Source organism: Monodelphis domestica, chromosome 7 (genome assembly GCF_027887165.1).
Source record: "Monodelphis domestica isolate mMonDom1 chromosome 7, mMonDom1.pri, whole genome shotgun sequence".
Classification (NCBI taxonomy): Eukaryota; Metazoa; Chordata; class Mammalia; order Didelphimorphia; family Didelphidae; genus Monodelphis; species Monodelphis domestica.
In genome coordinates, this window is record NC_077233.1 from 229,904,285 (window position 1) to 229,918,407 (window position 14,123).

The 14,123-nt window shown below is 35.3% G+C and overlaps 1 protein-coding gene across 7 annotated transcripts in view; it reads right to left on the reverse strand.

The window, feature by feature from the left end:
* The window catches only part of LOC100026608 (phospholipid-transporting ATPase ABCA3-like), a 268,136-nt gene that overhangs the window by 103,752 nt on the left and 150,261 nt on the right, over positions 1-14,123 (reverse strand). For all 7 annotated transcript variants that reach the window (XM_016423876.2, XM_056806544.1, XM_056806543.1 and 4 more), the window contains 2 exons: positions 4,643-4,797; positions 3,914-4,069 (listed from right to left, as the gene is read on the reverse strand). In XM_016423876.2, coding sequence (XP_016279362.1) covers positions 3,914-4,069; positions 4,643-4,797 — 311 coding nt within the window. The remainder of the gene's footprint in view (positions 1-3,913; positions 4,070-4,642; positions 4,798-14,123) is intronic.

A 14,123-nucleotide genomic window follows, 5' to 3' on the forward strand; every position in this document is an offset into this window, starting at 1 on the left:
AAGGGATAGCTTCAGGTGTTCTTAAACAAACTTTAGGGTCAAATTATTGTCCAATTGCATATTACAGTGCACAGCTAGATCCTATTGCATCTGGGATAGTTCCATGCTTGTGTTAGTGCAGAAGTCTACAGACCTGGTTCTTGGGTGCTCATTGACAATATTTTGTCCACACCAAGTAGAAGCCCTTGTGTTGAAATATCATATTCAGGCTTTTTCTGACCATTTCATAGCCAAATATGACATAATTCTTCTTGGGAATGAAAACATACAAATCAAGAGGTGCAGTATTTTAAATCCAGCCACACTATTACCTGATTTGCCAACAAATGGAGAACCATTGCATGACTATATTGAAGTGGTCCAATTAATAGAACAACTGAGGCAAGCTTTGAAAGATACACTACTGGACAATCCTTTATACAGATGCTTTATACAGATGGTTCATCTTTCATGCAGAATGGTATCTGTTTTACAGGGGCAGAAGTGGTCACTGAGTTTGAGACCCTGTATGGTTCATTACTCAAGAACATGAGTACACAAGGGGCAGAGTTGGTAACTCTGAAACATGCCTGTATGTTAGCTGAAGACAAAAGGGCTAATATCTATAGACTCCTATTATGCATTCTCTATCTGCCATGCAACTGGTTCCATCTGGAAACAGAGAGGTTTTATTACATCAGGGGGAAAACAGATAGCTCATGCAGAGATTATCACAGAGACACTGGTAGCTATTCAAAAACGAAAAGAACTGGCTGTAATACACTACAGAGGTCGTTCTTTTGGCAGAGATCCAGTTTCTCGAGGTAATCATCATGCTGATGTTACTGTCCATTATGTAGCACACAATGCCCCAGGTTACATAATGAATTTCTCAGTCATAGAATCTGAAGATCTTGGGAAAGCATATCTTGACTCAGAAATTCAAACATGGCAGCATAGCTTTGGAGAAAGGAAAGAGATTGGCATTTGGGTATCATCAACAAGAAAGCCAATACTTCCAAAGGCATTTTTTTAATGGTTAATAAATGTTTATTGAATCTTTTTTAAAAATTGCTGGTAATTTTATTTTTTTTTGAAAATTTTATTAAATTAGTTAATTTAGAATATTTTTCCATGGTTACAAGAATCATGTTCTTTTCCTCCCCCCTCCCATCCCCCTCCCATAACTAACATGCAATTCCATTGGGTTTTACATGTGTTGTTGATCAAGACCTATTTCCATATTATTGATATTTGTACTAGGGTTATCATTTAGAGTCTACATCCCCAATAATATCCCCATTGACCCATGTGATCAAGCAGTTGTTTTTCTTCTGTTTCTATTCCCATAGTTCTTCCTCTGAATGTGGATAGTGTTCTTTCTCATAAGTCCTTCCTAATAGTTCTGGATCATTGCATTGCTACTGGTAGAGAGGTCCATTACATTCGATTGTACCACAGTGTATCAGTCTCTGTGTATATTGTTCTCCTGGTTCTGTTCCTTTCACTCTGCATCAATTCCTGGAGGTCGTTCCAGTTCACATAGAATTCTTCCAGTTCGTTATTCCTTTTAGCACAATAGTATTCCATCCACCAACATACACCACAATTTGTTCAGCCATTCCCCAATCAGAGGGCATCCCAAAGGCATTTTTCAAACATATTTTCCAGGCTATTCACTACAAAGGCCTTTTTGGGACACAGGCTTTAGTTGATACTGTAAAAAGAGTGTGGATAGCCCCAGTAATTACCACCATGGCAAACAAAATTTGTTCCAGCTGTTCTATTTGTCAGAAATTCAATCACAGTGTTTTTAAGAAAAGAGATCTAGGTGGGAGACCATTAGCTCACACTCCTTTTGAAAATCTGCAAAAAGATTATATTACTATGCCCAAAGCAGGGAAATATAAGTATTGCTTGGTATTGGTGGATAAATTAACAAGATGGCCAGAAGCATTTCCATATGTGAGGAACACTTCAGCATTTGTTGTTAAGATCTTGCTGAGAGAGATTGTTGAGTTCTGGTTAGAATTGACTTGGATAAAGGGGCCCATTTCACAGATGGCATTCTAAAACAAGTGTGTGAGAACTTGGGAATCCTGGCAAAGTTTCATGTCCCATACCATTCACAAAGTTCAGGTCAAGCAGAAAGAATAAATAGAGAAATAAAAACTATGACAGGGAAACTTTGTACTGAGACACATCCTAAATGGTCAGACATCTTACCCCTAGTGTTATTGTATATCTGTACAAGACCAAGGGCTGATATTCATGTTTCACCATTTGAAATGTTGTATGGTTATCTACCTTTACAAGTCAAAAGTTGTAAAACTGCTTATGCATTGATGTTAGGGGGCACCATCCAAATAGAATCCTATGTAAGTGCTTTACAAGACAGATTAAGAGAACTGCAAGATATGGGACTTCTAGTTCAGAGTGTTCATTATATAACATCAAGCCAGGTGACTCAGTTTACATAAAAATTTTTAATAAAACCTTAGCAACATAGGAATCATGGGTTGGTCCATTCACTGTAATTTTAACTTCACCTTCCACAATTAAAATTTTAGACAGAGTCCTGGTTCCATTGCTCGCATGTTAAAAAGGTTCCTAGAGTAGTAGTAGTAGTAGTAGTAGTAGTAGTAGTAGTAGTAGTAGTAGTAGTAGTAGTAGTAGTAGTAGTAGTAGTAGTAGTTGAAGATATATTAGTGTTATAGTGAAAGGTTGTCATTTTGTTTTGTAACTGTTTGCACTTTGCATGTTGCAATTTTTGATGTTCTTGTTATATTTTGTTGCATTCTGTATGTTAAGTTTTACTATTGTTATTGCAACTTTTATATTTGTTTTCCTTTATGTAATTGCTTATTGTAATTTCCTTTTCCACTAAATTCTTTAGATTGTAGAGAAGAATAGATAAGTTTTAGATAAGAATTGTGTGTTGAGGGTTTTTAGGTAAATAAGATAGAATAGGTTTAGGATAAGGGGGAATTTATATTGTGATGAGCATATGACAAATCTATAGATTTGGTCAGATGCTCAGAGGGCAGAATGTAAGTAAGGAACAGAGAAATTTTCATACATTGTCTTTAAGAGGAAAGGAGGAGAATTTGGATACAAGCCCAGGAGGGGAAAGATTCTGGAAGGGGAAGAGGATATTGGGAATTGACTGGTTTTAACTGTCACTATGGATCTGGCTTTCCACTGAGCTGGAAGAAGGATCTTTGTTCTTTCATTTCATTGGAAATCCTGATTTGGTGGAAAGATTTGGATATTCCCAGATGGGATATCTGCCTCTGAGGAGATCTGCTTTTCCCTGGAGTACTGAGATTCATCTGAGAGTTATCAGTCAGAGATCTACTAAATCCCAAGGGTTTGTCACCTGAGACTCTGGGTTACCTAGGAAGCCAACCCCAAGCTTGAGAGGGTATTCAGGCTATCAGTGAGTCCTGTCTTCTTTGCCTCATTAAAGACAATCTGGGTAGTGAGATTAGTAGATAGTCAGATAGCATTTTGGGGTTTTAGGTAAGAGCAGGGAGTGGAAAAGCATGGCCTAAAGAAGTAATTAAGAGTACTTCTCATGAGATGTGTAGAAGGTGGGTCTAAGTTTAGATCTGTAGCTGAGGACCCTTCCTATCCTTTCCGTTTACCCCAATTATCCAAATAAACTTGGTTTCAAAAGCTTAAGGATTTTGTTTGCTGGCCCTGGGAAAGTCTCTAGGTGGGTGTTTCTCATCTCCCATTCATCTAGGCCTTTCACAAACAATCCACTTCCCTTTGAAGGGAGGATTTTATTTCAATATCAGGCCATTATTATTTTTCTTCAATGATTATCTCTTAGGAAGTCTTATAATTATGATCTCCATTTGATTTTATTTACATCAACTGATATTTCTAACCAGACAATGGTAAGGACCATTTTTACTAGATTCAGTACCTTAGAATCTCCTATGAGTGCAATACTGATGGAGAGTTTGCGCTTCATCCCTCCACTCAGTTTAGATGAAAACTCATTGCGTTTATCTTCCAGGTTAAAAATATGCAACATGAAATTAATTTCATTCTTTAACTTCCTTTTAGGAAATCCTTTCAGCTAAAACATTAAGAAAGAAGATTTAAGTTATCTAAATTTCAATAAGAATCTTAAGAATTAGAGCTAGAAGGAACTTTAGTGGTATTGAAAGGAACCTCTCTTATTATAAATGATGAAATTGGGGTCCACAAAAGTGAAGTGACTTTGCCTCATTTGCCATAAGTATCAGAACTGAGATGTGAGCCTAGGTCTATCTTCTAACTTTTGATCCAGTACTCCTTCCACTCCATTACAAGGCTACAACTTAGAACAATTTTTGGTTTGAGATGGTCCTTCCCCTTCAGTCTTACTTGTTTTAAAAGGAATAAGGCAGTAAAGACTGCAAGATTTTGAGTTGAAGGATTTGGGTTCAAATTTGCCTTTTACTATCTTTTAAATCTTGGGGAAGTCAAGTAACTGTTCTGTGCCTCAGTTATTTACTTGTAGAAGGAGTTGGGCTCCTTTCCAACTATAAATCTATGAGAATACTATTTTGGGACATTCCAATAGTGCTATTTCTAAAGACTCATCACCCAAAGCCTGTGAGCAGGGGCGGGGGGGGGGCGGGGGAGGGGGTATTATTCTTTGGATTACCATAGCGAAGAAATAAAGATGTTCAGTTACTGTTAAGGAATCAAATAAGAGGTCATGCTGGGGGCATAAACCCAGACTCTTTCGGATGTCAATCATATTCCTTGTGATGTCAAAGCCATTGATGTATGCCCGTCCACTTGTAGGAGGATATAGACCTGAGAACCAACAAAAAGTTATCTCAAAAGCTTATCTGTAGTAATATAACTTCAAAACAATTCTCATAAGAACCTAGACTAAATGGAATCCTTCTGCTTTAATCAATTTGATTTAATAAAGAATTACTTAATGATACTATATTTATGGGAATGATTCAGGTCCTAGAGATAACAATAAAATTATATTATCTCTATTTTGGGGCAGATTATATTCTATTCGGGAGATTTTCATAAAGAAAGATTAATAAGATATATGCAAGAGAATGATAGGAACAAATGGATGATCAGAGAAAACACATTAAGGAAATGTATTTGAGGAACAGAAGATTTTCAGTTATGACATTGGAGAAGGAGGCAGCACTTGAAAGAAAAGAATAGTGAAAGCCATGATGAAGAAAAAACCTTGGATTTCATATTACAAGAAATTAACAAAGATAACTGCCCAGAGATCCTTGAAAAAGAAAAGAAAATTGAAATTGAAAGAATTTATAGATCACCCCCAGAAAGAAATCCTCATTTGCCAATTTCCAGGAACATAATAGTTGAATTCAAGACCCACCAAACTAAGGAGAAAATCCTTCAAACAGCTAGAAAGAAACCATCCAAATACCATGGAGCTACAATCGGGATCACACAGAACCTAGTAGCTTCTACAATAAAGGATTAAAAGGCATGGAATATGGTATTTAAGAAGGTGAAATATTTGGGTTTATAATCTAGAGTAAAAACTGAGTATATTTTTTTTCAGGGGAAAAAATGGACATGTAATAATATAGATTTCCAAGCATTCCTGAGGAATAAGCCAGACCTAACCAAAAAATTTGAAGTCTAAACACAAGACACAAGAGAAGCCAAAAAGGGTAAGTTAGAAAGAAAATTTAAGGGACTCATTAAGGTCAAAATGTTTATATGTTGGGGGCAGCTGGGTAGCTCAGTGATTGAGAGCCAGGCCTAGAGATGGGAGATCCTGAGTTCAAATCTGGCCTCAGACACTTCCTAACTGTGTGACCCTGGGCAAGTCACTTGACCCCCATTGCCTAGCCCTAACCACTCTTCTGCCTTGGAACCAATACACAGTATTGATTCCAAGAAGGAAGGTAAGGGTTTAAAAAAATGTTTATATGTTTACATGGAAAGAAGATTTGTGTAATTCTCAAAAATTATTCTTAGTATTAGAGAAGATAGAAGGAAATTCCTCAGAAAGAGGGTGGGGAAGTAAGTTGATTATGATGATATGTATATGATACGATAATATATGATGATATAATGTTTATGTAAATGTGATGATATGAAATGATATGTAAAAAAACCCCAAGGGATGAAAGAGAGAGTTGTACTGAGAGAAAAGGGAAGGGGGAGATAGAATGTGGTAAATGATATAACATAAGGAGGTAAGAAAAATCAATACAGAGAGGGGAGGATAAAGGTGTGGTCAGTGCTTAAATTTTACCCTTGTAAATGGCTCAGAGAGGGAAAAACAAGTATACTTAGTGGGGCATAGAATTCTATCCTAACCTACAGAGGAGTAGAAGGGGGATAAGACAAGGGAAAGGGGAGGTAATTGTAGGGAGGAGATGATGGGGGTTTGTAACAAAAAGCAAATATTACTGAGGAGGAAGAGAAATGAAAGGGAATAGAGCAAGATCTAAAGGGGATAATATGATGAAGGGAAATATACAGTTAGTAATCATAATGCTGAATGTGAATGGGATGAACTCACCCATAAAACAGAAGCAGACAGCAGAGTGGATTAAAAAACAGAATCCTACTATATGTTGTTTATAAGAAACACATTTGAGGCAGGGTGACACAGACAGATGAAAGGTAAAAGGTGGAGCAGAATTTATTAGGCATCATCTAAAGTAAAAAAAGCAGGAGTAGCAATCATGATATCAGACAAAGCTAAAGTAGAACTTGATCTGATTAAAGATATAAGGAAGGAAATTTCATTTTGCTAAACGGTACTATAAACAATGAAGTAATATCATTACTAAATATTTATGTTATAAATGGTATAGCATATACATTTCTAAAGGAGAAATTAAAGGAGCTAAAGGAAGAAATAGATAATGTAAAAGTTAAAATTAAATCTCAATAATAATATTATATTTTAAGAGATTTATTAATGATCATTAGAAATCAAGGAATAAAGAAGATACAAAATAAAGATCACATGCCAATGGCTGGTTAGCCATTTTTAGCCATCCCCACTCACCACCATCACTGCTGATTCTACATCAGCGAGAAGCAGCCTCCAAAGCCCACACCCTTTATCCTCTGTCTACAGGAAGTACATAATAACAAGAAATCAGTGGGCTCTTGGGATATGTAGTTCTTTTTTAGGGTAACAGATTTTCAATCATACATTCCCCCCGAGATCCGCAGAAGACTAGTCTCTCCAGTGGGTCTTGTAAACATACCAACTTTGAAATTGCAATAATTTGAGGATAAGAATAAAAGAGAACAAAACCAATAATTGCTAGGCGCACTGACAAAAAGCCAGTTAGGGGGCAGTCCCCTTTTGGCATTAGAGTATACATTCAAATTAAATATTCAATCAACCTTCAGTTCAATCAACTACACCCAAAGTTCATTCTGGATCTTCTTGATGTAGTTTGTGGTCTGTGGAGGCATCTTCATGGTATCTTCAAAGAAGAGTTCATTTTCTGGATGTGGAGAGGTAGCTTGTTTCTTAACCTACAATTACTCTAAAAAAGAATTTAAAATTTGCAATTTAAAATAATAATCATACATCCCGCCTGAAGAGGGTGTTGAAAAACACAGGGATCACTTAGGGATGCATGGCTGAGTTATGAGGTATATGAATCAATTGGCAAGAGTAAAAAATCCAAATAAAAAAGTAAGTTCTGGATGAAATATAGATTATCAAAGTCTTATGTGTAAAATTTCTAAGTAAAGGAAAAATAAATCTATAATAGGTCCTTGAATCAGGGCCCAATTAAAATGATTTAAGCAGTTATGCATTTACCCAGGACTATAGAAAGTTTACCACACCATGAAAAACAGAAAAGGGACTTGATTATAGGAGCCAAGTAGGAGCCAAATTTGAGATACTTGGCAGAATGTGGGACAAGGAAGACCTGCCCTTTAATACATGTTAAACGACTGCAACCTCAAACCCCAAACAAGTTCAAGTCCTCTTGTCTTGGATCAAAATTTTCATCAATCCCGTTGGGATTGGTTGGTCTCTTTGACATTGTGCTCGATTGGCACTACGCAATTTAGCTTTATGCTTCTGTGGCACTGTGCAGTGGCTCTTTTTGTATTCTCTTCTCCTGGAATCAGACAAAATCATTAAGCAAAGTCCCATAATTATTTTTAAACAATCAATGACATCATTTTTATAGTCTCAAGCTTTTTGGGTATTCATTGACATTATAGCAAATATATTTTAAATTATATTATTGCAAAATCAAAAAAGTTAAAGAAAATCTCAAAACTGGTCACATGTGCTTCAAATACAAAAAAGGAAAGAAAAAATGAAACTGAAATAGTATATTGCAAATGCAAGCAAAAACAATAATAAAAGAGTTTTAAAAAGAAAAAAAATATGTAACTTAAAATCATTGACATACTGTGTCAGCTAAAGGTAAATACAAGGTTTCTCACCAAGAATGAGATCCATTTCCTTTCCATATCTGGCCATGATCCACTATGAGTGCAAAGCAAATGATTTTCACAAAGTAACAGTTATTTTTTTATAAAGAACAATAGTACAACATGTCACATTCAAAAAGTATCAATATCCCCAGAGTTATAATAGCCCATTTAATTACAATAGCAAACAAACCCACAATCCTATTTCATATAAGTTGCTCTATGACCAACCCCCCCCCCAAACTATGAACTGATGGATATTTGTCACAATTTTTACAGATGTAGCAAATCTTTCAACCTTGGCAAATATATTTTTAAGTAAAACTTATTTGGGTCTAGAACATCACCAAGAAATCTAGATTGTTCTGGTGGAAGTAAATTAAACTGAAGAATTTTGCAGGAGCTCTTTTTGGCTTCTTGCCTCATATAAATACCTTGGTAGGAACATTTCTTTGTTTCTCTACCTTTAATACAACATTCTTTAAAATATAAATATAAAAAAAAACCTCATCCATTCAGAAACCACTAATTAATCCAAATTATTTCTGAAGACCCCTTAACACTACAATTAAATTCTTAGCTTATTAAATTCTCTAAAGGTTGTTATCAAGGTTGAGTCCATCCATCATCTTTGTGACAATTAACAAATGCAAAAATGGGGAAAAAGGCTATTTATGGGCTTTTTACAATATTTTGTTCAGTAGTCATAAGGGAAAGGTAACAGAATATATCTAATAGTTAAAACACATTAGATTAAAATGATTCAGTGTAAAAGAACAGTATCGAATACATTAATATAGGAACTTAAAACAACAAAATTAAATCTTAAATAAAACAATCAGCAAAATACAATATGATATAGAAACTTTCATTAAAAAATGGAGTCTGAAAAGGCTTAAAATTTTACCTCCAGACAATTTAATGTTCCTTTTTCTAAAATTCAGATCCCTATTGTCAGCACCGTGGGATCTCCCATAGGGAGGGAGAACATGGGTTTGAGGAATCTCAAACTGGATGAATCTTAGAGACTGGGCAGGCCCAAATGGCAAAGGGTTGTACGGGGATTCATTTCTCTCCTGAATCTCAGACAAGATAATTGAAAGGATCAGTGGTAGAAAGAAAAAAAACATCCTAAAGCTGGAAGCTGTTTGAAATAGGTAATGCACTGCTCTTTCATAGAATATGCCATGCTTGTAATCAATTTCCTGTCTGGAAGAGTCTCTATCTTCTCCTTATCCCCCCTGAGGTAATATGCTAGTTTCTTCAGAGGGAGTTAGGAGGCTAATTGTTGCCCAAAGAAAAAGACACTCGGGTTTTTTTTTTTTTTACCATCTGCCCTGAGGAGAGACCCCAAGGACTCCTAGCTTCTCAGTGGCAGCAATCAGCCCAGCAGGGGCAGCAACAGCAATCAGGGTCGCATTGTGGCAGAGGTTGATTTAGGATCCTAGCTGGAGATCAGGAGGAAGATTTCTGGAGGTTGGGGCTGGGGTCTGGTGAGCGATCTGGGTCCAGAAGATCAGGAGGAAGCAGTATCAGCAACACCAGAGTCAGCAGTGAGGAGGAATGAGGAAAGATGGACTCAAGCAGTTGGATGAGAGAAGGGGTTAATTTCTTCTTTGCCAAGAGTCCCCCTGCTAAAAATAGCCTGGCCACTAGGGAGAGCAAGCAACTGGGCAAAAAGTAGGAAAAACACAGCAGCTCCAAAGAGAGTTGGAGTTTCTGGGGGTGGGTAGGGTAGGAAAAAAGCCTTAGCAGGACAAATGTGGCTTAAAAGTTTTTATTTAGGCTATCTTAAAAATTGGAGAGGTTCTTCTCTGACTAGTGGTTGGCATCAATGTAATAGTTAAAATTAAATCTCAATAATAATATTATATTTTAAGATATTTATTAATGATCATTAGAAATCAAGGAATAAAGAAGATACAAAATAAAGAACACGTCCTCATGACTGGTTAGCCATTTTTAGCCATCCCCACTCACTACCATCACTGCTGATTCTACATCAGCAAGAAACAGCCTCCAAAGCCCACACCCTTTAACCTCTGTCTACAGGAAGTATGTAATGACAAGAAATCAGTGGGCTCTTGGGATATGTAGTTCTTTTTTAGGGTAACAGATTTTCAATCATACAATAGTAAGACCATAATTGTAGGGGATCTCAACCTTCCCCTTTCAGAACTAGATAAATCAAACTAAAAACTAAATAAGAAAGAAGTAAGGGAAGTGAATGAAATGTTAGAAAATTTAGAGTTAATGGATAACTGGAGAAAACTGAATAGGAATAAAAAGGAATATATCTTCTTCTCAGCTATACATGGTACATATACAAAGATTGACAATTTACTAGGGCATAGAAACATTACAAACAAATGCAGAAGAACAGAAATAATAAATGTAAAATTTTAGAATCATAATGAGATAAAATTACAATTAACAAGGGTTCATGGAAAGGCAAATTTAAAATAAATTGGAAACCAAGCAATCTAATTCTTTAAAAATGGTAGGTTAAAGAAGAAATCATAGAAACAATTATGGACTTCATTGAAGAGAATGACAATGAGGAGACAACATATCAAAACCTATGGGATGTAGTCAAAATAGTACTGATGGAAAAATTTATATCTCTGAGTGCCTATATCAACAAAATAGAGAGGGAGGAGATTAATAAATTGGGCTTGCAACTTAAAAAATTAGGAAGAGAATAAATTAAAAATCTGATAAAAATTAAATTGGAAATGCTAAAAATTAAAGGAGAAATTAATAAAATTGAAAGTAAAAGTACTATTGAATTAATAAATAAGGCCAGGAGTTGGTTCTTTGAAAAACATGAAATAGATAAAGTACTGGTAAATCTAATAAAAAAAGAAAGAAGAGAATCAAATTAATAATATCAAAAATGAAAAAATGAAGAGGAAATTAAGATAATTATTGAGAGCTACTATGCCCAATTATATGGCAATCAATAGGTGAAATCAACAAATATTTACAAAAATACAAAATTCCTTGATTAAGAGGAAATAGAACACTTAAATTATTCCATCTCAGAAAAAGAACTTGAACAAGCCATCAAAGAATCTCCCAAGAAAAAATCCTCAGGACCTGATGGAGTCACAAGTAAATTCTATCAAACATTTAAAGAATAAATAATCCAAATATTACACAAACTATTTGACAAAATAAGCAAAGAAGGAATCTTACCAAATTCATTTTATGACACAAATATGGTACTGATTCCCAAACCAGGAAGACCAGAAACAGTAAAAGAAAACTACAGACCAATCTCCTTAATGAACATAGATACAAAAATTTTAAATAAAATGCTAGCAAAGAGACTATACCAGAAACAGTAAAAGAAAACTACAGACCAATCTCCTTAATGAACATAGATACAAAAATTTTAAATAAAATGCTAGCAAAGAGACTATGGCAAGTTATCACAAGGATTATCCACTATCACCAGGTGGGATTTATGCCAAGAATGAAAGACTAGTTTAACATTACGAAAACCATTCACAAACTTGACCATATCAATAACCAAACTCACAGAAATCACATGATTATTTCAATATATGCAGAAAAACACCTTTGACAAAACACAATACCCATTCCTATGAAAAACACTAGAAAATATAGGAAAAGAAGGGCCTTTCCTTAAAACAGCTAACAGTATTTATTAAAAATCATCAGCAAAGGGGGCAGCTGGGTAGCTCAGTGGACTGAGAGGCAGGCCTAGAGATGGAAAGTCCTAGGTTCAAATCTGGCCTCAGACACTTCCCAGCTTTGTGACCCTGGGCAAATCACTTGACCCCCATTGCCTAGTCCTTACCCACTCTTCTGCCTTGGAGCCAAGACACAGTATTGACTGCAAGACAAAGTAAGGGTTTAAAACAAACCCTACCATCAGCAAGTATGATCTGCAATGGGGATAAGTTAGGAGTCTTTCCAATAAGGTCAAGAGTGTAGGAAGGATGCCTATTATCACCACTACTATTTAATGTTGTGCTAGAAATGATAGCAGCAACAATTACAGAAGAAAAAGAAATTAAGGGATTAAAGTCAGCAGTGAGGAAACTAAACTATCACTCTTTGCAAATGACATGATGATATACTTAAAGAATCCTATAAAATCAGGCTAGTGGAAATAATTAACAACTTTAGCAAAGTTGCAGGGTACAAGAAAAACCCAAATAAATCATCAGCATTTCTATATATTTCTGACAAAATTCAGCAGTAGGAGTTAGAAAGAGAAACTCCATTTAAAATCACTCTAGACTAGCAGTTCTCAACCTCTCAATTTGTAGCAATGAGAATGCATAATGCATATCAGGTATTTACATTCCGAATCATAACTGTAGCAAAATTACAGTTTTGAAGTAGCCACCAAAATAATTTTTTGGTTTGGGGTCCCTGCAACATGAGGAATTGTATTGCAGGGTCACGGCATTAGAAAGTTGAGAACCACTGCTTTAGACAACGTAAGATTTAGAAATCTATCTTCCAAGGCAAACTCAGGAATTATATCAACACAACTACAAAACACTTTTCACAGAAATAAAACTAGATCTAAACAATTGGAAAAACATTAATTTTTCATGGAGAGGACAAGTTAATAAAATAAAAATAACAATCCTACCTAAGCTAACTTACTTATTCAGTACCATACCTATCAAACTACCAAAAACTTTTTATAGAATTAGAAAAAGTTTTAACAAAGTTAATTTGCAAGCACAAAGATCAAGAATATCAAGGGAACTAATAAAAAAATGAAGGATGGATGTCCAGCATTGCCAGATCTTAAACTTTGTACTCTAAAGTGGTGATCATCAAAACAATATGGTACTGGCTAAGAGATAGAAAGGTGGATCAATGGAATAAGACTTGGGGTAAATAACCTCAGCAAGATAGTGTTCAATAAACCCAAAGATCCCAGCTTTTGGCACAAGAACCCACTGTTTGACAAAAGCTGCTGGAAAAATTGGAAAACAGTATGGGGAGAGATTAGGTTTAGATCAACATCTCACACCCTATACCAAGATAAATTCAGAATGGATAAATATCAGGAATGAAATCATGAATAAATTAGGTGTACACAGAATACTATTGTCAGATCTATGGGAAAGGAAAAAAAAATAAGCCTAAGCAAGAGAAAGAACATTACAAAATGTAAAATGAAAAATTTTTATTACATTAAATTAAAAAGGTTGTGTAGAAACAAAACCAATGCAACCAAAATCAGAAGGGAAGCAACAAACGTGGAAAAATGTTTATAACAAAAACTTTTAACATAGGTCTAATTTCTCAAATTTATAAGGAACTAAGCCAAATATACAAAAGATCAACCCATTCCCCCAATTGACAAATGGTCAAGGGACATGAATAGACAATTTCCAGATGAAGAAATAAAAACTATTAATAAGCACATGAAAAAGTATCTAAATTCCTCCTTATTAGAGAAATGCAAATCAAAAGAACAAGCAGATTGGCCAATATGACAGTAAAGGAAAATGATAAATGTTGGAGGGGATGTGGCAAAATATGGACAATGATGCATTTCTGGTGGAGTTGTGAATTGATCCAACCATCCTAGAAGGCAATTTGGAACTATGTCCAAAGGGCTTTAAATGAATGCATACCCAACAATACCACTACCAGATTTATACCCTAAAGAGATGAGGAAAAATGTTATATAAAAATATTTATAGCTGTGC